The sequence below is a fragment of the Eptesicus fuscus genome, chromosome 20 (genome assembly GCF_027574615.1).
Source record: "Eptesicus fuscus isolate TK198812 chromosome 20, DD_ASM_mEF_20220401, whole genome shotgun sequence".
NCBI lineage: Eukaryota > Metazoa > Chordata > Mammalia > Chiroptera > Vespertilionidae > Eptesicus > Eptesicus fuscus.
In genome coordinates, this window is record NC_072492.1 from 21,843,425 (window position 1) to 21,869,229 (window position 25,805).

General features: G+C 51.8%; 1 protein-coding gene across 2 annotated transcripts in view; it reads left to right on the forward strand.

The window, feature by feature from the left end:
• ASIC2 (acid sensing ion channel subunit 2) overlaps positions 1-25,805 on the forward strand; it is an 838,890-nt gene that overhangs the window by 612,410 nt on the left and 200,675 nt on the right. The window contains exon 1 of one of the 2 annotated variants that reach the window (XM_008147770.3): positions 7,328-8,087. The exons of the other annotated variant lie outside the window; for it this stretch is intronic. Coding sequence (XP_008145992.2) covers positions 7,374-8,087 — 714 coding nt within the window. The 5' untranslated portion in view covers positions 7,328-7,373. Of the gene's footprint in view, positions 1-7,327; positions 8,088-25,805 lie in introns of those variants that run through there. 2 annotated transcript variants of the gene reach the window in all.

Below are 25,805 nucleotides of genomic sequence, written 5' to 3' on the forward strand. Positions count from 1 at the left end.
AATGACAACCAACTTAAGACCCTATACTCTAGAGCCAAAATACTTGGGTTTGAATCCAGCTATTGGACAAGATATTTGTATGCTGATGGATGGAATGTGCTGGTATTGCTCAGTAATGCATATGGACTATAATTACTCTTGTAAATCTCTGCCTCAGTTTCTTCCTGTGTAGAAGAGCTATAATGGCAGTGCATATCTCATAGGGTTGTTGTGAGGATTAAATGAGTTAATGCATATTAATTGAGCACAGTGCCTGATACATAGTTAGTGCTCAATCAATGTCAGTTATCAAATATCATTATCATCACCATCATCATCATCACTATCATCAACACCATCACCATCATCACTATCACCATCACCACCATCATATCATCCTTACCAGCATTACCATATCACCATCATCATCATCATTACCATCATCACCATCACCATCAGTACCATCATCACATCCACTTCCCACTGACCAGATGCAAGTCACTAAACTGTGTGCATCAATTTTCTAAGTTCAATTACATGCTCACTCAGATCACTTTTGGCATTGATACCTTCTGGTTCTCTCTGTGGTATGTTTACACTCTAGCTATATTAATTACAGAAACTGCTGAATCCCAGCCTGGCTTTCTCTGCCAATCAATGCATGTTTGGACCACCTTCCCAAACCAACAAGAGCTGTGTGCTCAGAGCACTCAACTGCATGTGTGTGTTATAATTAGCCTAAGGAAAATATGACCAGAAAATGAAAACTTAGGCAAATGCATCGTGTCATAGTTTTCAGAGGCAGAGAGGACATATCTTCACATCACCTGCTCTTTGAGATTCTCCACAGGAGAGCTTCCATCCATCAGCTTATCTACCAAAGAGTTAACAAAAAATCTGATAATAAAATGCCAAGCTCTTGTGTACCAGCTTGTCATAGTACCCACTGTCCTTTTTGGATGGGAGAGCAGGACAATGTGAAATGAGAAGTTGAGAAAAATAACAGAAGTTAGAATGAGGTGCCAGAGGAAGGCAAGCATAAAATAACTGAAAATACAAGGGGAAAGGTGTGAAGAATATGGACTACAATTGCTCTAGTAAATGGTATTCACGGAACGCAACCATTTGTATTAAAAAAGGGACATATGGTGACTATGCACACATATATATTCATAAAGCATCACTATTCGATTATACAACAAATTGATAGCATTTGTTGCCTGTAGGGAGGAAAGATGTAGTAAAATTTACTAAATGTTTCCCCCTTGTGCCCTTTTTGGACCATGTAAATACATTACTGATTGCAAAACGGATTTTTTAAAAGTTATTTCATTGGGTGATCAGAGAATGAACCAGAAGTTGGAACCTGGATTCTAGTTCTGTCACTCAGTATCAACCTGTGTGAATTTAGAGCAAATTCCCTGGACCTCAACTTCCTCCCCTGAGAGTAAAATTAGCTCTTACATCCAGCTCCCACCTCTCAGGATTTGCCACTCAACAGGGAGCAAGCACAGTGCTTCAGCAGAGCTCCCTCCAGCTCTGGGGAGCGCAAGCCCACCAGCTCTCTATCCCAGACCTGGTCCTTGCAGCCTTAAATCTTTTATATGGTGCTCGGGGGCTCCTCTTTGCCCTCTTACCCCTGGAATTTAGTGCTGGTGGAAGATGGGGATGACTAAAAGGGCAAAAAGATATCTGATGAGTCTAAGAGCGAGCCTAGAAGAGAAAACCTAGGAGAGGCCAAGTGTAATAGACTTGAAGTGAGAGGAAAAGCAGTAGAGATGCTGAAGCTTGTGAAAAGGTAGGATGGAACAGTGTCTCCAGTGGCAACCCCACCATGGGAGGGTGGGAAAAATGAGCGTGTGATGAGCTAAACCCACAGTGGAGAGGTCCTCCTTGCTGTCATTCACCAATACAGGCACCCCCACCATGACGATGAGATATGTGCTCAGGGCCTGTGACACTGCAGCCACTTCTGTGACCCCAGAGGCCACTGGTAGTACAGGCGAAGGAGGTGTCAGAGAGGACCCCTAGGCTTCAGGCAGAGGTTGGGGAGAGGAGAACGAATGGGAAGGGAAAGAAGAGAGAGGGAGATAGAGTGAGAGAGAGCCTTGGGCAGCGCAGAGACAGGAAAAGAAAGACAGAGAAAGAAGGAGAAAAAGAGAGATAATGAGATTCACAGGCAGACCTATAGAAGACCACCTGTCCCATCATATCAATGAACTTGAATCTTAAAAGTAGCATTGACTCATCACTATGAGCAGCAAAGTCCTAAAACAAAGTGCACTATGCCCTGGCCGGATTTCTCAGTGGTTAGAGCGTCTTCCTGCAGACCAAAGGGTCTTGGGTTCAATTCCCAGTCAAGAGCATGTACCTCAGTTCATGGTTCATCCTCACCCTGGTTGGGGTGCATGTGGGAGGCAGCCAATCAATGTGTCTCTCTTATATCAATGTTTCTCTTCCCTCCCCTCCCCCCTCCACTTCCTTCCACTCTCTCTAGAATCAATGGGGGGGAGAGGGGGGAGGAGAGAAATGTCCTCAGGTGAGGATTAAAAAAAAGTGCACTATGCATTCTAAGCAGGGACACCAAGAACCCATCATTAATGTCCCCTCTCCTCACCCACCAACTCCATTAAACCCCAGCAGTAAGAGGACAAATAAGAACCCGTGACCATCAGCAGTAAGATGGGGGGCTGCAAGGACCAGGTCCAGCATAACAGGCTTGGTGGGCTTACCCTCCACAGGGCTGGAGGGTCCCTTTTTAAGGATGTTGACATCGAAGATCCCATCCCAAGAGCAGAACATACAGGAGAAACAGTTGAAGGCACTGGTGACATTTCGCCTAGAGAACAAAAGACCACCTAATTAGGTAGACCACGAGAGCCCCTTTTAGCGGTGATGTGCTCTGATTCCATAAAGTATTTCGAAGGGTTCTCATGCGAAAGAAAGATCATCCTCATTTTTTTGCGGCTCCTGATGGATAAATTAGAGAAAATCACAAGGAGACAGATTCCATTTGATGAAAGGATGAAGCTTTAAGCACTGCCAGGTGTTCCAGAATAGGATGGTGGACTGTCCCTGAGAGGGTGAGGAGAGGGGTTTCCCTACAGCAGGTGGGGAGCAGGGTCATGTGGTACCTCGGACACTTTCCAGTGCCAGACCCGAGTAGTAGGGCTTGTGGACAATAGGAACTTGGGGGGAGGGGGCTCCAGTGAAGCCTGATCAAGCCAACAAAAGTGTCAGCTCCTAAAATGAGATTATAAAAACATTATTTAAAAAATCGCATTGACTTCAATGGACCTCTTTCTCCCAAGAAACTCATTTCATGGGAGAAAGAGCTTGTTATTAATGGTGGTGGTCACACGGCAGAATGTGGACTGGCTGGCCACTGGCCCTTCTGCCGCTGCACACAAGCACCGCACAGGATGCCAGGATGCCAGGTGTGGAGCAACAGATGTTTTGGAGATAAACAAGAAAAGGGAAATGTTCTTAAAAGCTTATTATTGGGAAATCACGACGCCAAATTCTAATTTCTTGGTGGACAGGTTATGTGGGTCAGCTCACGCACTGCCCTGTGAGTTTGTCTTTCCGGCCAAGTGTCTGCCAGGCTGGGAAAGCTAATTCACACGAGCTGTCCTGTCCGTGTGGCTGCGAGAGCAGAGATAGTGTGGGGTAGGGTTTGAGAGCACAGGGGATGGGGCCAGACTGCCTGGGGTCCAAGGCTGCTTTCCTGCTTAGGAGCTGTGGGGCTTAGGAAGAGTGGCTCAACCTCTCTCTGGTAGGGATTCCTCCTCTCTGAAGTAGAGAAAATAATTATCTACCCATAGGATTATTTTGAGGATTGAACATTTACAACGGTGATGACACTTATATTTAGTGTAAGCCACTTAGAACAGGACCTAGTGCTTAGGAAGTACTACATTTCTTATTATATTGTTGTTATTAGTGTTGTTATCTATCATAATACTTTTTTAATCCTCCCCCCAGGATATGTTTTTACTGGTTTCAGAGAGAGAGGAAGGGAGGCGGGGGAGAGAGAAACATCGATGTGCGAAAGAAACATCGATCAGTTGACTCCTGTATGTGCCCTGACCAGAAGCAAACCTGAAACCCAAGTATGTGCCCTGACCAGGAATCAAACCTGCAAGTTTTTGGTGTACAGGACGATGCTCCAACCAACTGACCACCGGACCAGGGCTATCAATACTTTAGAGAGAAGCATGATGGAGGGGGGAAATCTTGGACTTTGGAATGAGTTGGAGCTGAGTTCAATTCCTGCCCTCCAAGCCCCTTGGTTTAACAACTGTAAAACAAACAAACAAAAATCTCCCCTGCAGGGTTGGAGTGAGAAATTAAACACAATATGTTTATGTGTCCAGTTCAGTCCCTGGCATATAGAAATATTCAAGCAACCTTAGTTCCTTCCCCCTCTTTGTCACTGTGCCAGGGTGCTGTGCTAAGAGGTAGGAACATAAATGTGAATGAGAGGTCGTCCCTGTCCTCAAAGGACTCACCTCCGGAAGAAAGGCCTGGACACAAGCAATGATGAGGTGCTACAGGGCTATGAGGGAAGTACCCATCCAGTTACCTAGTAGGCAATATTTAAAGAAGGAGTTGAACTTCACTGAGTTGGTCAAAGTATTGGTCAGGGAGGAGGTGGGGGCATTCCGGGCTGTGTAGGGAACACACTGTGTACCTTTGCCATAAAGAGAGCCACTGGTCACAGCTTGGGGTCACCGTTCATCGCTGAGTCTGCCTCTGGATTTCCGGGCCAAGACCCCTGGAGCCCGTGCAGGGCACCCCTTCCCCTCTGGGGAAGCGACCACCTGAGCATTAACCGGAACACCCCTGGCAGAGAAGACCCCCAGGAGACCAAGCAGCACGTGTACGTTTCCATGAGGAAATTTCCAAGAAAGGAAAAGCCTACGCTAGCTGAACAAATCAGAAACATAAAATGCCCTCAAGGTTTCTAGCAGACAGAGCACGGTGCCACCCCGAGCTCGGATGCTGGAAGATGGCCCATGCGTGCCCTGCTTTTCCTCAGGAACTGCGTGGAGCTCACAAGGTTGCCCCACCTTGGCTGGGATACGTGTGGCTGAGGCACCTCCCAGGACTGCTGGGACCGGGCTGAGAGCACTGGTGTGTGAGCCGTTGTTAGGGGTCCCATAAAACTGGCAGATTCAGAACCCCATGTTCCCCAAACATCTTCAGACAACAGACATCTTCAAAGAACCGAATCCAAAGCAGAATTTCAGCAAAGCCCAACGTCCATAGCTTGTGCCCCAGGTGCATGAGAGGGGTTTGTGTATATGTGTGTGTGTTATGTGCATGTGTGTTGTGTTTATGCATGTAGATGTGTGGGTGAGTGGGGATGTGTAGAGCTCCGATGTCCTCTTCCCCGGAGACCAGAGGCAGGGAATTGAGATGCTGACAGGATGCCCTCCAGGTAGGTAGGGAGGGAAAGCCCACCTATGCCTCTCAGATGCTCATTTAACAGATCTGCCAGAGTGCCCTCCCACCCTACTGCCACCTGCCAACCACCCCCCACCCCCATCAAAATCTACTCTCCTGGAAATGTCTGGAAAATACCTTTATCCCATGGAGTTATGGGGCTGGAAGTGTTACCTGTCCCCGTGAGGCCTCAGTGAGTCAAGTATTTGGGAAGTAGGGGTAGACCTACTGTGCACCTCACATCAACACATCCATTGGTACCTACCACCCACTAAGTGCACACATGCACACTCACATAGAACATACACACCATCATTCTATCCTACACACACCACACTCAAATGGCCACAGTACAGCATGTGCAAACAAGCTCACATGTGTGAGATACACGGAAATGCCTGTTCCCACACACACGTGCACATCCCACCCACACTCAGGGCACGACACCCACTCAAATATTTACTTGTGCAAATGCCCACATACCCAGTGGCGCACTCTCACAGCCCACCTCACACAGTCATTAGGGCTCTCACACTTAACTGCACAGGGCCCCTCTAAACAGCCTGTATCCACTCCGTGCCTCTCCCATCAGCCCGCACACCCCAGCACATCTGTACAGTGCGTCCCCCGCCCCGCGACTCCAGCAAGCGGCTTCCCGCTCGGTGTGCAGCGGCCACAGTGGCCAGGAATTAAAATGCAGCGAGGAGGAGCCGGGCGCGTCAGCACCGCGTCTCCCGGAGCGCACGGCGCCCGCCACCGCCGCCCCGCCCGCCCGGAGCCGCGGGGCCAGTGCGCGGAGAAGCAGGTGCTCGAAGCCCAGCCGCGCCGGCGTCGCGCGCGGCCGCTGCCCAAGTTCGCCCGGGGCCCGCGGAGGGCCGGGCAGGCGGGAGAGGAGGGCAGCCGGCGCCGCCTCCACGGCGGGCTTGGAGTCTCGAGAGGAGAAGGGCTCGAGGAGCAGCGAGTTGGGGTCACCCCCGGGAGGTGTAAGCGGGGCTCCGCAGTCCCTGGCACCTGTGCCGCCGGGGCAGGGAGAAGAAGAGGCAGCGGACAGTGAGACCCGCGTTCGGAGACTCGAGGCACCCCGGAGAGCAGGCTGAAGAAACGACGCGTCCCTCCGGCCAGCCTCTTCGACGGGGCCCAGCAGCCGGCAGCTCTAGCAGGACGCCCTGAGAGCCCCCAGCCCCAGGCGGGAGGGGGCACACGCAACGCAGGGCTCGGGCGCGGGACTTGCGGGAGCCTCAGCCAGTCTCGGTGGAGCGCAGCCGGAGGAGCAGTGAGAAGGGTCCTGGAGGGAAGGGAACGAGGGCAGCAGCCAACTGAGCGACCACTCGCCCCAGTACACACCCACCCCACCCGCCGAGCCAGGGGCCGCGTGAGCCTCTGGGGGCGCTCATTCCCTGGCGACTTCTCTCCCGTGTCCCAGCACCGCTGGGCTACGGACCGGGCTGGTGGGGTCCTTCGGAATGTCCAAATCGGGCATGGTGGCTGAGTGGCTGCTCTCCCGGGACCAGCGTCAAAGCTGGGGTTAGGCGAAGCAGGGGGGACTCAGTTCAGGGTCCCCCGAGAGACTGGACGCAGGGAGGCGGGCGCAGCACCCGGGGACTGGAGAGGCGGCGCCCGGTGGGGGCCCAGGCAGAGGTAGTGACCGGCGTCGGGCTTCCTTCAGGAAGACAGGGGCCAGGACGTCTAGGGAGGCACTCGGGAGAGGCCAGCGCCAGGGGCGGCGGGCCGCGGAGGCGCTCAGTCCCGGGCGGGCGCCCGCGGAGGCGGCAGCGGCGGCGCCGGGCGGGCATGCCGCGCCAGCGGAGCTCCTCTCGGGCGCACGCTTCCCTAGCGCGGGCTGCGCGCGGCGGCTGCTGCTGCTGCTGCTCCCACTGCTGCTGCGGACTCCCATGGCGGCTCCGCCCGGCCGGGGCCGCCGCTGCCGCCAGCCGAGGACTGAATGAATGAGCCGGAGCGGTGGAGCCGGGCTGCCCCCGGCCGCGCTCACCGGCCCGGGACGCTTCCGCATGGCCCGCGAGGAGCCGGCGCCGGCGGCGGTGGCGGCGGCCGGGCAGCCCGGGAGCGGCAGGGGCGGCGCGCGCGAGCGGGCGCTGCAGGGGCCAGGGGTCGCCCGCAGGGGGCGGCCGTCGCTGAGCCGCACTAAACTGCACGGGCTGCGGCACATGTGCGCCGGGCGCGCGGCGGCGGGGGGCTCCTTCCAGCGGCGGGCGCTGTGGGTGCTGGCCTTCTGCACGTCCCTCGGCTTGCTGCTGTCCTGGTCCTCGAACCGCCTGCTCTACTGGCTCAGCTTCCCGTCGCACACGCGGGTGCACCGCGAGTGGAGCCGCCAGCTGCCCTTCCCCGCCGTCACCGTGTGCAACAACAACCCGCTGCGCTTCCCGCGCCTCTCCAAGGGGGACCTCTACTACGCCGGCCACTGGCTGGGGCTGCTGCTGCCCAACCGCACGGCGCGCCCGCTGGTCAGCGAGCTGCTGAGGGGCGACGAGCCGCGCCGCCAGTGGTTCCGCAAGCTGGCCGACTTCCGCCTCTTCCTGCCGCCGCGCCACTTCGAGGGCATCAGCGCCGCCTTCATGGACCGCCTAGGCCACCAGCTGGAGGACATGCTGCTCTCCTGCAAGTACCGGGGCGAGCTCTGCGGCCCGCACAACTTCTCCTCCGTGAGTTGCCAACCCTCCGCGCGAACCGCTCCCTCTGCTTCCCCACTCTCTAGAGTCAGAAGGTCCCCACTCCAGGGGGTCGGGGGTGGGTGCTGGATACTAGGCTCCTTGCGGTGACATCATTCCGTGACCCACTCTTGGGTCCCCTGTGCCTTCTCCTCCAGGTTGTGGGAAGTTGAACACAACTGTAGGAGAAGTCGCCTACTCTTCTATACCTGCTTCTCTCCTTCCACTATGCACCCCCAAGTCCTCAACTCTGCTCCTTTATCGCCCTTTTTGGGAATACCAGGCCTCCTCCTCCAGGGCCTCACCTTGCTCTCCCTCCTCCCGCGCCCCCTCCTCCCCCCAACTCCCGCTACCCCATCCACAGGACTCCAGGCAACTGTACTGGGTCGAAGGCATGGATGAGAGGAAAGAGAAGCATGTCTTAAGTGGGGGCTTGTTGTCTTTGGGAAAACCAACAGGAAGGTCTTCCAAAATGGGCAGGGGTGCGCCGAGGCCCTAGCTTACCCATCGAAGAGCTATGGCTTCCGAGTTCCAAGACCCTTGCAACCTAGGAGGACTGTGGAGAAAACTCCCAGAATATTAACACGGAAGCTGTAGCCAGTTTGGTGGGGGAGACAGCAGTCCCTGCCGCTACTTTTAAATATGGCTTGTGTCTTCAGCATTCAAAGGAGTTGAGCCGTGGTGGGCACTGGCGGGCTCTTGCCCCCACCAGGTGTGACTAAGGGTCTTCTGGTCTGGAGGAGCCAAAGCCCTGCAGTGGGGAAAGCAGCGGGGCAGAGGTATGGAGGGAACAGCTGGGGCCGGGAGAAGCTGTGCTCGGGGTTTGTGAGCCGTTCGCTGTGCTGGTTCCCCCACGCTGTGGGTCTGGATAATGCAGCTGTTGCACAGAAGGTATCTGCCTTGTGCAATGCTTGCCTGGGAGGAGTTTGGGTGCCAAGCCCCAGCGTGGAGCGAGCCTGTCCAGCCATTTGTGTGTAAATGCCTCTTAGGTGGGTTTCTGCTTCCCCACAGATGCAGGGAATGTAGGTGTGTGTATTTATTTGTAGTGCTGCGACCGAGATTTTCGCAGCCCTAATGCATCCCTTCTGACAGTATCGTTTCTGACAGAGCTTTTTCTGGGGTGGTAAAGAGAGACCACCATTCCAACAGGTGTCGGCAAGTGAGGCCAGGCCCCTGATTGGCTGATCAGACTGGTCCTTGTCTAGAATGGGAACCCTGGCTTCCGTCGTGCCCTCCTTGCCTGGCTTTCAGCCTGTTTGTAGAGCAACCCTGAATTATTGTTTCCTGGGCTTTTTCAGTTTGCCTGTAAAGAATACCTACCTGGTGACTACTGTACCTTAGGAAGCAGGAGATGTCGTGAATATTTGCTTCTAAGTGACTTCTTTTAAACTTCAAACACAATTCTGAGTTCCACAGAGATGAAGGAATGAGGCTACGGAGTGATGCCCTTTGGTTTATTGTTGTTTGTCTGACCTCTAACTAGCAGCCCCTAGAGTTATAGTGAAGTTCAGGGTTACATTCAAGTAGCAGCTCCAGCTCCAAGTTACACCACGCGGCCCACCATATACAATTCTGCACCTCGTGGTGGTTTTACAAGGTGTGCAGGGTTGCGTGCTAACAGCCAGTATTCACCGCTGACATTCACCTGCGTTCGCAATGAGTTTTATTCCCATTTAAAGATGAGGCTCTTAAACACTGTCCAGAGCTCAGAGCCAGCAAGTTCAAAGTCCAGCTTTGCATACCATCAAATCCCTGATATAGAAGCCACATGTAACCTTCCTCTCTGACCCTGGGCTTGTCTCCTATTAGAGGGTCGCTAAGTGGGACTCTTTGCCCTCCCCCGCCCCCTCCAAATCCCATCCCTCCTAGGAGCGTGGCTGGGAGCGTTGAAACTGGAGCTGCTCCAGGGGTCTAGGCGGTCATGTCCTTGGCCGCAGGTTACCCGGGCCTAACTCAGCCCTGCGAAAAGCACACAGACCTGCAGGAGCTGCCCGACCTCAGCCTCCCCAGCAGGTGCAGGTATGGCCACGAGTTGAAGAAAGCAGGGTCCTTCCCAGGGGGCAGACCCTTTTCTTCCCTCCCTGTGTTCTGCTTTCCTGCATTTGAAGAGTCTGCAGGCCCCACCCAACCAAGCAAAGCACTACCTCCATTCCCCAAAGGTTTGTGTTCCTGGGGACTCAAGCGACCTCTACTGGCTTCCTATCATGGCCTGGTCCTGGGAGTTTCCCGCCCCTTAACACGTCATGCTGTAGATTTTTTTCCAAGGGTCTCAGAATAAAAGGCTGTACCCCTCTATCTTTGGAAGCAGCTGTTTCAGGGGAGCCCTAAATACAGAGTGGACCCATGAGTAATACTTTTGTCTAACCATGCCACCCTGTCTCAAGCCTTTGTCATCTTTGGTGGAGTGGCACTATAGTGGAGTGGGTAAGAGCTGAATGAATGCTCAGGCTGCCCTGATGTTTCAAATGCTGAGACTACCACTTGCTGTGTGCCCTTGGACAAGTGACTTGATCTCTCTGTTCTCTAGTGTCTGCTCCATCTAGTGGAGGTAACAATAGTAGATACACCATATTAGTTGTGTGTGTGTGTGTGTGTGTGTGTGTGTGTGTATAGATATAGATAGGTGTGTATACTGTGCTGGGCCCCCATAAAAAGGTTGGCTTTAAATGGCACTGGCTCCCTATCTGACCTTTGGCCTCCAGCTCGGTACTCTGCAATCTGCATCCACCCTCCGCACTATTGACAGAGTGGTCTTTCTAAAGCTCCACTCTGAGCATGTCATCTTGTTTTTTAAACCCATCAGTGGCTCACCTGTCCCCAGGATGAGGCCCAATTCCTGGGGCCCTGCACCTAGGCCCTGCCATCTCTCTTGCTGTGCCCTCTCTCATACACATACTCAAGCTCTGCAGACGGCTTACAACAGCTGGACCCGCTCATCCAGACTCTTTGCCTTGCTCTGCCCCCCCCCCCCCTGCCCCCCCCCCCCACACACACACACACTCCTGCTGCTTTGTTAACCTGGGGACACCTACTTCAACACCCAGCCCTGGGGATGTTTCCTGACCACCCCTCCATTCTGCCCTCATCACCAAACAATGGATGCCTTCCTCCTTTCACCCTCCAGCACAGTTTAGGTGTCAGTCCGCACATGTGTGTATGTCATCACACCTGCTGGCCTGTGTCTGTCTCCTCCTCCAGACCCAGCTAGCACAGAGTCTGATTCTAAGTGTTCAGCAAAGGTCTGGGCTGGGAATGGATATCTTCATCAGGTACCCCCAGGACTTCCTGTTATCATGAGTCTTCTGCTCCAAAGCTGGTGGCTTAATTTCTCTGGGAAATAGCAGTCGATGCATGTCTAATGAGTAAATGCCCAAACAATTCGGGGGGGGGGGGCATTTATTCCTTTATGTGACAAAGGGGGAGCAAAATGCCAAGCAATGCCCCAAACACCTGTGCTTCCCAAGCCCTAAGAGGACTCGTGCAACAGGTGAGGAATGAGCTCCCAGGGACACCTTTGGGGGAATGTGCCAGCTCTCCCCAAGGTCTCACTCCATTCAGTAGACTCATGGTCTGGAAATAAACTCAGCAGGAAGAGAAGAGTATCTTGGAGAGGCATCTGCTGAGTTTTATTGACCAGGCCCGCTCAGGATGAGTTTCCGTGCAGCTCCTGTGTGTTGTAGCTGTGTGAGGGTGTGGAGAGCGGCTACAGCATTTGGACAGGTTCAAACCTGGGACTAATGAGAGGACACAATCCTCTCGTGGCAAAGCCACGTGCAAGTCCCAGCACGCTTGACCTTATGGTCCGAACCTGTGGTCCCACGTGGCTGAGTGATGTGGGCTGTGGGAGGTGCAGCAAGTAAACAAAGCTTGATCAGGTGCATGTGATTGAGTAGATTCGAAACCCAGGAGAACGTTGTAAACATCTTGACCACGCCCTTACTTTGCCTTGTGGAATCTTGGCTATAAAATAAAGACTTGGCTTGAAGGCCAGGGCACTGACTCTCCATCAGAGAGAGCAGCGTCCCACTCAGCCCCAGCTTTCTTCTCTTGTCTGTCTTTTCTTAATCCTTCACCGCCCCCCCCCCCCCCCCCTCAGGCTCATTGAACCTGGCTGTGCTGGCGCGGCACATATGGCGCCAGACCTGGGCTGAGTATGGGGAACAGGGGCCTGAGTTCAGGGGAACTACAGGTTCACCCATGGCCATGCCGGCTCAGCATCAGCCCTGACCTCGGCCTCTGCACACTCTGGCCCTTCCGGGTTTTCTGGGGGGCAGAGGAGTGCAGTCTTCCCAATAATTGGGCAGGATGCAGAGCTCTGAGGCCATTCTATATGGGCACTGGGGCCTTGGAAGGGGGCTTGAGCTGGGGATGGGCCAAGAGGCCAAGCAGTGTCCACTGTGAGAATAAGGAGCAGTGCCCCTCTCTGGGAGGAGGCATGTTCAGAGGAAAGTGTCAGGCAGACCTGGTTCAGGGCTACAGCTCTGCCCCTTACTAGCCCTGGGTAGACATTTAACTCTCCAAGCCTCAGAGAGCTGGGAAGAAGATAACATGTGTGCAGTGACCGGCCCATGCCTGGACAGCAGTAGGTGCTTGATATTCAAGAACTATTGTTATAATTTAAAGAAAGAGATGGACACAGAATCTTTGCATCTGATGGTAGCAGTTACTAATTACTCTCAGTATAATTATTGTATCTTGTCATGACCGAAGTGGGGATACGCTCGTTTCCTGGTTCATTTATTCAATCAGTCAGTGTCTGTTGAGTGTCAACTATATGTTAAGCTCCCTACTAGCTGCTGGGAATGTAAAATCCAATAAGGCTTGGTGTGGCGCATAGTCTTGTTGAGGAACGAGATGTGTGAACAGGTTCCAGGAGTTCACAGGTGCTCTGTGGGCTCAGAGGGGTCCCCACATCAGATGGGGACCTCGGATGGCTTCTTGAAGAGGTGACACTGGACCTGAGTCTGGAAGGATCAATAGTAGTTGCAAGGTGGAGAAGGAGGGAAAGAGACTTCAGGGAAAAGGGACAGCATGTGCCCCTAAGTACAGGGGCCTGGAACAAGGAGGTTGAACACAAGCTTTCTAGGCCCTGAGGGTAGTTCAGGGCAGCGGGAGGGAGGGCGGGGTGTGCTGAGGTGGGTGGAGTTGAGGGATAATAATGAATGGTAGGTAGGATGGACACCTGGAAGCCAAACTGAGTTTTTAAACTTTGTAGTCAAAGCTCTGACTTCGTTCCTACTGGCTATTATGGGCTGTGGAAGGAGACCTCATCTATACCCCAGGCCCCCAACTGCCACCCCCATGCCTCGCTCCATCAATGGCCACTCCTCCCTATACCTTTGTCCCTTTTTCTACCTCCATTTGCAAGGGTCAACCTGGAGTACAGATTTTGGACTATTCATACGTTAAAGACAAGGGAACGGCACTTGGTTTCATCATACTTTGTCACAGCAAGCAGGCTGGCTAGTTGGAGCCTGTGACAGAAAACAAGACATCATTTCAGCAGCATACTAGGTTTCCAGTCAGCAAATTCTGTTGAAATGGTGCTAGCCCAAGAAGTCCAGCAGTTGTGAGGATGGATGTCTTTAAGGAGGCAAGAAAGATACTTTTGCCTTTAGAGAAAGACGAGTAAACGAGCTAATACATGTAAAGTGCTTACAGCCGTTCCTGGCAACAAGCAAAGGCTCAATAAAAGTGAAGGATTTCTGTTATCATTACTTGCAGTGAGCATTTCCAGTGAAGGGCCGGAGCAAATGGCACTGGGTGGCTGTTGTGCCAGACCCAGGCTGGGCATGTTTCATGCCATGTCAACTCTCCCAATAGCCTTAAAAAGTTGTGTGATTATCCACATGTTACAGATGAGGGAACCACGGATCAGGGAGGGTCTGTAGTCTGCCCGTAGTCACAGAGCCAACAGGCGATAAAGCTGGGGTTTGAACTCAGGTCCTCATGATGGCAAAGGGGTGGGCAGCTGGATGCACAGCTGCACAGCTGGATGAGGAAGGAGCAGCATTGATGGGAGGCGGGACGTGTGTTGGGAGGACCAATCCAGCCTCAGTCCTGCCCTGACCAGCCATGTGACTTGGCTTCAGGATCTTCCTCTGTGAAATGAGGACATGAGCTAAATGATCAATGGGACGCAGCTAAGAAGTTCTGCGTCCAAGTAAGCAGTCGGGGGGAAATAGGGCTTCACTCCTACAGATGGCCGAGCTCTTCAGCCATCCATTTCTTTCCCTTGCCCTCCTGAAACCGTGACTGAGGGGGAAATGTGCAAGTTATTGAAGAGCTAGCGACAGGATGGTGATTAAATAGACATTTGTACAAGGAACATGAAAGGACCTGCACCCGTTATGTGACTTCGGGGAAATTAGTCTAGGGAATCAAATGTAAACTCTGCTCAGGTCTGCAGCTATCCAAATTGACCAGCGCCAGGCTGGTTCGAATAGTGGCTGTGTGGGGGGCCAGGAAGGCGTCCATCAGATGTCTGTCCAGTCGAGAAGGGCTGGAAGAATAGCGAGGGTGTTTGCTTCGTGGTTCGGTTGCTTTGATTCTCCTGAGTGATTTGCTTGGATCAGCTACTCGGCGATTCAATCAACCAGTGCTCATTGAGCGGCTCCTGTGTGCCAGGCACCGGGCCACAGAGACCACCATAAATTCTCTCTGTTTCTGGTGAATAGGCTTGTAAAGGTCATTGTGCTTCGGCAGGTGACTGGATCTGTCGGGAGCTGCCCATCCTCCTGGGAGTAGGGCCCACCTAGGATTCGTACAGGACACCTGTTAAGTGAATAGTCACATCAATTTCACCAGAATCGAATGGGTGTGATGGAACCCATTTTACAGATGAGGAAAGCAAGCCTCAAGAAGATACAAAGTCATAGCTTAGGGGCAGTGAGGATTCAACCAAAGACCAGTCCAGCTCCAAAGCCAATGTTCTTTTCTGTGACGCCGTTCTGCCCACGCTCAGTGATTCTGGGGAACAAACCCTTCCCTTGAGGGCGTCCCTCACATTAGTTTGCATCTGAACTCACGGTTGCTTCCACTGCACATGGGTATAGGAAGGCATTTGGATTCCAAGGCCTTCACGTTAGAGAAGGAAAGGCCGTTAGGATCAATGATGGACATGTACCTCCTGCTCCATCCGCCAAACATCTGGGTAGACGTAGACCTACGAAGGGGAGTCTACTCAAGAGCTGTGGAAGTTTTAATTCAGCCATAATCTGAGCTAAATTACCATTTCCCTTCTTTCAAGGACATTGGTAACTTAAGTCCTGGCTAAGGAAATGGTGCCAAATTGAGATATCCAGCTCAGGCCTGTGCTAAGAAATAGATGACTCACTCGTAATTGGAACATGAATTGTTGATAAAACAAATAGAGGCCGCTAACATACTGGGCAGGTTTGTTCTCCTGAGCATGTCAAATATCTCCCCTGACACCACTGTTTAGACTATTAAATTGCTCAGTAAATTGTTTTCTCTGATTTCACACACATTTATTGAGCTCCTGCTCTCCGTCAGGCACTTCACGTTCATTAGTTTATTTCAGCCCGACAGCAAGAGGACGGTATTCTTTTGTTCCTGGTACCCGTGAGGAAGCTGATGGGCAGAGTGGTGCAGTGACGCGCCCAAGGTCATGGACAGAAACCCTGATCTTAGGGTTGCAAAGGCAGAGCTCTTTGCATTACATCACAGTTGTTCTGCAGAGAAATCCCAGTGCAGCAGAGTGTTCATTATTACAGTGTGCATCACCTTCGGGTGGTTATTGCACTCGGTTGTCTGCCTAACTTCAGAGAGGCAAGATCCATGAGTCACAGGGCATGGGAACAGCAGACAGCTGGAGTTGGGAGCCAGGCCTCGTAAGGCTCCCATATACCTTTTCTTCCCCTGCAGCTCCTCTGTTCCTGCTCAGTATGGGCTGGAGGGGTTTTATCTGCCCTGGGAGGTTTTCTTAGGGCAAAAGCAACAGGCTTCTGAGTTCTGTGCAGAACAGAGTCAGTGCTAAAACTGACTGCTGAGAAGAGCCACTGAGGCAGATGTTGAGCTCCTTCTTGATCTTTGCCCGGAGACCTGCCCTCCTTCCTAAGCAGGTCTGTTCGGGCACACTCCTCCACTTGGCCTGGCACAAATGGGGAACCCTTCAGGCCCCGTGCTTCTCAAATGTTAGCATTCCTAGCTTCCTGGGCCCACCAGGGAGTTCCTGACTCAGTAGTTCCGGAACCGGCCTGAGCTTTGCATTTCTAAAAGCTCCCCTATGAGGCGGATGCAGCTGGTCCCTGGGCCACACTGGGGGAGGCAAGGCTCTGGGCTCCTTAAAGTTCCATGAATGCTGAGAAAGGACCCATAGCCTCGCTCAGTCACGTCTGATTCACTGGGACTATAAAAGTACAGGTGAAATGAGCATCCTAGAACAAAGCAAGGAATGGCGCCTGGGGGAGGCGTGCTGGGCTCCCCAGTGAAACCAGGAGGGCGGGCATAACAGAGGCATCACCGTTCTGGGGGCAGCCTTCACACCACATCAAAGCAGGGTCTATAGGCCTAGCCAGAGTGTTAAACCAAAATGCTAAGGCCATCTGGTAGGCTGAATAGTGGCCCCTCAACTGTAGCCATGTCCTCATCTCAAGACCCTGTGAATGCATTGCCTTACATAGCAAAAGGGACTTGGCAGTGTGACTAAGTAAAGGCTTTGAGCTGGGGAGATTGTCCTGGGTCATCTAGTGGGCCCCGCGTCAGCACAAAGGTCCTTATAAGAAGGAGGCAGGAGAATCATATCAGAGAAGGAGGTGTAACTACAGAAACAGCTGTCAGAGAGATTTGAAGACAGTACATGAATGGCTTTGAAGTGGAGGAAGGGGTTGTAAGCCAAGGAAAGCAGGCAGCTTCTAGAAGCTGGAAAAAGCAAGAAATCATTCTCCCCAAGAGCCCCCACAAGGAACACGGCCTTGCCGAGCACCTGATTTAGTCTTCTGACCTCCAGAACTTGAAGCTAATACATTTGTGTTGTTGGAAGCTACTAAGTTTGTGGTAATTTGTTATAGCATCAACAGAAAACTACTCTGAGCCTCATCTGACATATAAACACCCTCTTCTACACACCTGATTCTACATAGTGAGCCAGGCTGGGTAGGTTTGGATCAGAGTCTGTCCCAAAACCAAGAAAATAGAAGAATCCATAACAAACATCCTTAAGTTAGGCTTAAAAATAGTCAACGTGGGAGTGTTTTACTCATGCTTACATTCATGCAAGATTGGGAATTTAGACCCCACTAACTTAAAAAGGAGGTGGTTGAAGGAATAGGAAGAAGGTGGCTTCAGGAGTTAGAGACTCAAGTTCAAATCCCAGGTCCGCCAAGGATTAACCAGGTGTTGGGGAGTTGCTTACCTTCATTAAGACTGCATCCTTATTTATAAAACAGAGAGTATATCTTTCTTACAAGGTTGTTGTGAAACTTAAAGATAACATATTAATCCATTAAAGTTATTTATTGAGGCCCTGGCTGGGTATCTTAGTTGGTTATAGTGTCAACCCAATATCCCAACGTTTCAGGTTTGATTCCCAATCAGGGCAAATACATATACATGAAGCAACCAATAAATGCATAAATAAGTGGAAAAACAAATCTCTCTCCCTTTTCCCTTCTCTCTCTAAATTAAGTAAATAAATAAATAAATATATTTAAATTATTTATTGACGGCCACCATGGTGTAGTCCTGGTTGACAAAAGATGGGTATACATACAGAAAGCATCCCTACTTCCTGGACTTCAAAGGCACAGACGTCTAGGTGCTAGATAAGTGAGCTATCACTGTCATCCTCCTCACCATTATTAAAAGGAGACACCTCTCACTTTTAAGGAAGACGTCTGGGCCCTGGAAGAGTAGTGCATTCCTGGTGGCCTTCTGTCTACTGTCACAAGTCTAACTAGGAACCATCATGTAGTTTTCATAGCACACCTCTATGGGTAGGGCAGAACCTTATAGGGTTTCTTCCTCCATCCAGTACCCTGACCAAAATAAAAATCAGTGATGGAGATTGAATTACACAAGGTCACTCAAAAGTCACTGGGAATTGCCCTGATACACCAAGGTTTCGGGTTCAATCCCTGGTCAGGGCACATTCAACAATCAACCAATGAATGCATAAATAAGTAGAACAACAAATCAGTGTTTCTTTCTCTCTCTCTCTCTCTCTCTCTCTCTCTCTCAAATCAATAAACTAAACAATTTTTTAAAAACCAACTGGGAAGCTTGAAGTAGACTGAGCTCAAGCCCACAGAAGATGTTTTTACATCGCTGCAGGGTCTGCTTCTTCCTTCTCTGAAACATGCATGCTGGCCATCCCTTCTGATTCCAATGGCGTATCTGATCTGAATGGCGTCGCTGCTCTGAAAGTGAAGGGTTTAATCTTCTCTTGGAACCCCTCCCAAGGAAAATTATTTTCCTGCTTTGAAATGGCATGGGCATCCACTGTGAATCACATCTATAAATCTACGCCTGCTGCTCGGGAAAGCAGAAGAGGTCTGATTCTGCGTCTCAGCACAGCCTCACCGAGCAAATTATGGCAAGAATTTGATTTATAGAAGCACCTCAAAGGCTCCGGAGTGAGACGCGTGTTTATTCACTTTATTACCGTTTATTTTACACTATCTCTTTACGCTCCCTGCACATGGATTCGAAAGACTATTTGGACAGATGCGTATGCCGGGCCAGTCTGCACAGCCCTGTTGAGGAGCATGGCTCTCTTTGGCCATCCCGCCAATAACTTGGGTTTGGGGTCCTCATACCAGTGTTGGGGTGAAGCCAGGGGTGACAAACAGGCTCGAAGACTGTGGCCCAGAGTTCTTGCTTGCATTGCCCCAGCTCTGCGTTTGTGCGGTCCTCGGCGCGGGTCTCCAGCTGCAACCCCGGGTTCGCACAGGCAGGCTTGATTTAGGATTCAGAAGTCTCAGAACAGCTGGGGACATTTAACGTGGCTATAATTACATTACATTTCTGACAGTACACGGAGTGAGAGTCTTTTCTGTTGTTGAATATTCGATGAGCATCAGATATTTTAAGTAGCCAGGGAGACATGGCTGCATTTTTTACATCCAAGTGGTTTTGTTTTTAAAATTCCGGCCTGGGTGAGTGGCTCAGGCTGCAAGCCCCTCTTACCTTGTCTCTGGAAAGGCAAGAGCGACGCCCCTTGGGCTGTGGCTGCGGAGCGGGGTCAGGCAAGCTGTGATGCTGAGGGAAGAAGGGAACGGGCAGGGACAGTGGGCGCCCCTGTGTGGCAGGAGCCACAGGCAGCCTGGAACATCATCCCAGCTCCCTCCCTATGGCACCACCCCAGCCTCCACAAGGAAGCAGAGGCCCAGAGAGCAGACAGACAGAGACTTGCCGAATGTGACATTACTAGTAAGTGTTGGAGCTGGGGTCATCTCAGGGCTCCACCAAGGCGTTTCTGGCCTCCCGGGGACACTGGTGGGTGTGTGTGGGGGGGTGGGGACAGTGGAAGCAGGATGGAGGCCCACCTGCTCTGCTCTGTGCCTCACACGTGGCTTCTTCAGCCCTCAGGACGGTACTCGCGGGGACAGCGCTGTCATGCCCATTTAACAGATGCAGGAACCAAGGCTTATAGGGTGGGAAGTGGTGCGATGAGGAACCCGCATCTGATGCTACTGCATTTGAATATTTAATGTTCTGGCTCTTGACCTCTGGCCACCTCCCTCCCAATACCTTCCCTCCCCTGACCCCCACTCTGAGGATCTCAACCAGCCAGTGAGGTAGGAAACTACCTCTTACTCTCCCCACTTTCCTGGCATCAGAGGCTCATGGTCCCGAATCACCCAGCCAAGTCTCTTAGGAGCAGCTCTTTTTTTCAAGGAACTTTTCAACGTCCATGCCCTTGCTCAGCTCGTCCCCTACCCCCAGATTAAGCCTCTTCTCCTCTACACAGCCCTGTGCTTATATATATGCACACACTGTGCCTGGAAGGGTGTGTGGGGTCTAATCACAGGCTGCCCCCCAGGAGAGGCCTGAGAGGATGCGGCAGGAGGGGTGGGAAGGAGCTTAGCGTCTTATTCTGCACCTTTTTCTATGGTTTGAATTTTTCAACCATGTGTATGTGTAACTTACACTAAACAAACACACGAAACAAAACGAAAGTACACTCTGAACAAATGCCGTCTCTTCTGAGGTTATCTCCAGCCACTTCTCCATGGAAACCGTCTGGAAAGGAAAGGTCTCATCCCTTCAGCCACCCAAGGCTCACTTTGCGTAGGCCCCTCTGATCTGGCCCTTTTATTACAACCCTCATCAGACCATCGCCTTCCTGAGGGCGGGGGCCATGCCTGGCTACACCTTCTGGCGCCCCAGGACCTACTGCCATTCCTCGTAAGCACCAAGGACTCGGTCTGAATACTGAATTGCCAAAACAGGAAAAGGGATTGGTGCCACCAAAATATATGTGGACTCGTTCAGTCGTGCATGAATTCATTCCGTGACGAGTTGCGTGTGCCAGCATTCTGCTAGGCGTGGGGTGTAGAGGGAAGTGGGTACGTCCGGCCCTCCCCTCACGGAGCGCACATCCTGGAGCCCAATGAATGATCTGCGTGCCGATCGGAATCGGTGTTTAAACATCGCTGGCCTGGACCCAGAACTACTGAATCAGAGTTTATGGGGGAGAGGACCATCGATCTATTTTTAACATGCAGCCCCAGGTGACGGAGGGTTTTAGGAAAACATTCTGTGTTGCGGGGTAGCATAGATAATCTACAAATGAACAAACACATGAACAAGAATGGCTCCAATATTACTCGGTGCTGTGAAGGCAAAAGACGAAGGGCATGCGATGGGGAATGGCTGGAGGCTACTTGAAGATGGGAGGAGGGAAGGACTGATTCCCTGGGCAGGTGACATCTTTGCTGAGACACCTGGAAAGTGAGAAGGGGAAGCCATGGGGGGATCCAGGGAAAAGCATTCGGGCAGAGGGAGCAGCAAGCTAAAGGCCCTGGGGTTGCGTGGTGGTGGTGGTGAGGGAAGGAGGGAGGGAGGGAGGGAGGGAAATTCGTCTCCTTCCTTCCGACCCCGGAAATTCAGCTTCAGTAGCTCAGTTCTCCTGTTCTTTGTATTGCGAGTGCATTTGGCTGCTTCCAAAACGTGGCTGCCTCTCTCACCCACACACTTGAGAGAACATGATTCTAGCAGTTCGGGAAATACTGACCTTCGGAATGCTAATGTAATGGAGCCTTAGGTCCTTCGGCTGAACTCTCCTCCAGAGAGTGAGCGGAAAACCCCGCCGTCCCAGGAAGCCGGTTGCAGATCCCTGTGCAAGGGCAGCTCAGTGAGACCGGTGTGGCCGAGCGCTTCATCCTGGTTATTCAGCACCCCGTGCCCTGCTGATTAATCTTCACAAGGGTGGGATCCTACCCCTATAACGTCCAGGTGGATTTTCCTTATTCATCTTCTGAAGCGTTGGGTCAGGATGGCCCCTTTGCCTGGCTTTTGTGTTTCAGGAAGAACTTGCAAACCTTTCAACATCCTTCATCTTCATGAGAACCATGTGACAAAAAAGCCAACGGTAATCACTCCCATTTTACAGATGGGACAACTAAGGCTCGGAAAGGAGAATTGACTGGCCCTGCGTCACCCAAGTGGTGCCAGAGGCAGCTCAGTTCTTCCCCCGCCCATGGCAGTGAGTCGCCACCGGGAGACAAAATCCGTGCCCTTCTGCAAGTCTCGGTGTCCCTGTCACCTCCTCTGGGAAGTCTGCCTTGGTGCCCTGGGAGGGCTTTGTGAAACCTGGTCGAGGAGTTGAATCTTTGGTTCAGAGGCGTGAGGTTTTTCTCCAGAGTTTCTCAAACTTCAATAACTTTCCATGCACGAGACTCACCTGTGGCCATTGCAGAAATGCAGGCTCCGGTTCAGTAGGTGGGGCCTGAGATTCTGCATTTCCGAGAAGCTCTCAAATAACACCAATGCCGCTGCTGCACAAACCACAGTTTAAGTATCAAGGATCTACAAGGCAGGAGGAGAAGGCAGCATGGAGTCTGAGAAAAGGAAGGCCTCTGGTCCTGGATAGGACCTGGTTGCATAGCAACCCTGACGCTTGATTCAGTGTTAAAACAACCATTCCTTATGGATGGGAGTTCCAGGAGGGCCCACCTCGTCCAGCCCCTGCCCTGAGATGCCAAGCCGCTTCTTCCAGGCTAGCTTGCAGGCGGCGGCTGCTGCTGCTTAAAAAGCGGAAGGCACGGTCCTGGCGAAGTCTCTGTTAAGGATAACTCTTTCCTTTGTCTTTAGATGATACTGAAATGACTAGGCATTTAGGGAGACCGTGTGAGTGGGGAAATGACAACAGAGTCGCATACCTCCAAAATGAGGAGCCGACACTGGGTATTTCCGCACACTTACCTGATTTTGTGCATGTCAGTGGACACATCCGCGAGCGGTGTCAGTCCAGGAAGGATGGCTTCTATTCTAGCCTGATCACAGTGATCAGTCTTGGTGCAGCGTGCCGCTCCTGAGCGGGCGAGGACTTCAATTTGAGGGAGCCGTGCCAATAGCAGGGCATTTCTAGGTAATACAGCCAGAAGCCTGTGCGTTTGTTGCTGCGAGGCCATTAGTTAGAATTGCTAAGGCTGCTCGCAAGCCATGCCTGGGGCTGTTCATTTGATTCTCTCATTCATGCCCTCCTTGCTATTTCGGTCATCCATTACTTTGCTCATTCTTTTATTCATTTATGACTCTCAGATTCATCTACTAATTCATTCATGTATCGAGTGCCTCGTATATACCAAGCATTGTGCCAGGCTCTAAGGATATCAAAGTAAATCCATTCTAAGTCATCAATTCAGTCTCCTCATCCCGGTATATCCTATCGGCAGCAACAGTCCAAGTGCCTTAACGGTCTCTTCAGGTGGGTGCTGAAAACCTGAGCCGGCCATTTGTTATCTGTGCTCTGAGAATGTGTCCTGTTTAAAGTCAGCACGTGGTTCCCCAGTACAAGATAAGGCCAAGCAGCCAGGTACGCTCCAGACTCTCACCCCCACACATCATGCCTTCTGCATGTTGAGCTGCCTCCGGTTCCTTGCATCTGCATGCTCTCTCAAGCCTTTGCATATGCTGTTCCCTTAGCTTGAAATGTCCTCCAGCCCCCACCTGTCCTTGGAAAACACTTCTTCATCCTTTGATCCTCAGCTTTGTCATCTTTGCCCCTTCCCTATGCCTCCATGCGAGGTGCCATTAGGTCCTCCCTCTCCTGGGCTGCATATAGCCAACGATGCCCTGGACAGTCTAGCACACAGTAGTTAAGAGGAAGGGTTCCAGTCTGGGCTTTCCCATGTGCCAGCTGTATGACCATGGAGAGAGATCCCTGGAGTCCACCCCGTTTCACATTCATTCTCCGTTTGGATTTGCACGACAGCTCTCAGGGCAGGTAGAAGGGCTGCCAACCCCAGGCAAGTGGAGTGACTTGCTCAAGGTCACAAAGAGAACAAGAAGCCAGGTCTTAGCTACACCTTAGCTCTTCTCCCTTTCCAGGGCCGATGCTGGTCTACAGCACGCACAAAGAGGTTAGCCGCGGGGAGCCACTCATTAATACCTGTCGGGCGTTTTCATTGCTTTCCGCCGAAGAATCTGCTCTGGCCAGACAAGTAAGCCACAGAGGGGAGCTGAGGTTATTGTACGATGATTCAGGTTTTGAAAAGCAAGTTTTGCCTGAGATATTTAAATAACTTCAAGTTACTGCCTCTCCATGCAGGACAACCAGGCAGTGGTATATGACTTCTGGGTGGGAGGGGAATTGAGTGGGAGGCCGGAGCCAGGCTTCCAGAGAGAAATTACCATTTTGTATTTATTACTTTGGCTCACAAGAGTGCCGCAGGGACAGGCTTGCTAATACATTGGATAATTGCCTCGGTTCTCCACTTCATTTTGCCGCGTGTAGACCAGCCCAGGTGCAGACTCGTAGGATATGATTCAGCTCAGGCTCCCAGGTGCCCAGGTTTGGGAACATGAGATGCTGGAGGGGGGGTAGGGAATTGGGAGAGTGGGGGACTGGGGTGTCCATCTCTCAGGCATCAGGGTCCCTGTGACCAGAGTGAAGGGAGTGGAGAAAGAGTCCCAAACTAGGAGCCAGGAGACTAGAATCTGCAGTCTGCCACTGACTGCTGAGCAGCACTGAGCCCTTAGCTGTCCCTCTCTGGGCCTCTGGGCTCTATCTGGAAAATACTAAAGGAAATCATACGTCACTGTTTCTCAACTCTGGCTGCACATTAGAATAACCTGGGGGAACTTTTAAAACAAAACAGTTACTAACACGACAAGCAAAACCTCCAAAGATTCTGATTTCATTGGCTTTGAGGTAGAGCCCAGACATGGGTAGTTTTTAGCCGGAGTTGATCGTCCCTGGACTCCTGGACTCAACTGATCTATGCGGCCTTCCTTAGGATGGGCGTTCTAGGAGCCTGTGTCAGCAAAAAAAGCCAAGTCAGTGACCTTGAGCTTCAAGGTGACTTGGTTCCATGTCTAGATTATTGCTGTCAATAATTTGGACCTGCTCCTGTCTCATCTTCTTCCCACAGAGGGTCCCTCTGCCAGTGATTGTTGGGGATCTGCACCTGGAGGCAGGAAGCTCAGCTTCACGCTCTTGCGTTAGCTCTGTGGCCATGCGTCAGTCACCTTGGGATCCCTGGGCCTCAGTCTTCTTCTCCCTAGATGATGAGACAGCAGCTCAACTCCGCCCGCCTGTGAGCAGGGGTTGGACCAGACTTAGTGTCACAGCGCCACCTGGTTTACAGGCCCCATCCAGGGCCTGAGCAGGCAGCCTGAGAGTGGAGAAGTCTGTTCCTATTTCCTAGATAAGGAGACAGAGGCCCCACATGGTCAGGTAACTTACCCAAGGCCATCCAGCCAGCCAGGAAAAAGGTGGAAGCAGGCGGACATCAGTTCAAACCCCAGCAATGCAGCTTCCAAACTAACATTGACTACTTGATTAATTTTTCTGTGCCTCCGTTTCATCTGTAAAATGGACATGAACGCTACCCATTTCCAGAGTAGGATTGTAAGAAGGAAGAAAGATAACCAGATAAAAATCCCGTGGAGCCTGGCACTAAGCAGATGCTCAATGTTTCCTTTCTCCCTCCCTTCCTACCTCCATGATTTCTCCCATTCTCCTCTTATTCCTTCCTTTCCCCTTGCTGGGTTTGAAACTCTTCAAGGACTGGGACCCTGAGAAGCAATTGACTGTGCATGACCTTGGGCGAGTTGTTGAATCTCTCTGGACCTCAGTCTCCCCATCTGTAAAATGGGGATATTCGTGGTATCTGCAGTTGTGAGGACCAAATGTGTTGGGAGAACAGGTTCTGGCATGGAGTGTTGGCTGTTACTGTTCTACTACTTAGAGCCTTCCTTCTCCTCACTGGGCCCTGGCACAGAGGACTACTTTGCCCTCCTTGCCCCCAGTGGTTGTTGAGTGATCTGGGGAGTGGTTCCCCCATCCCCAAAGCAGAGGGACGGTAAACAAGCACGGCTTCCCAAGTCCTCGCTTGCTGGCTGTGTTCTCAGCCACGACAGCTCTGCTGAGCACACAAGGCCCCCAGGGTTCCTGGCAGAGAGAGGCAGCCCTATATCAGTGGATTGCTTACTATCTGAGGTGGAAAAAAAGGAAAAAGCTATAAATATGAAGGATTTGTCTGTGATAAGTCATGGTTAGAAACCTCAGCTATATAACTTTTT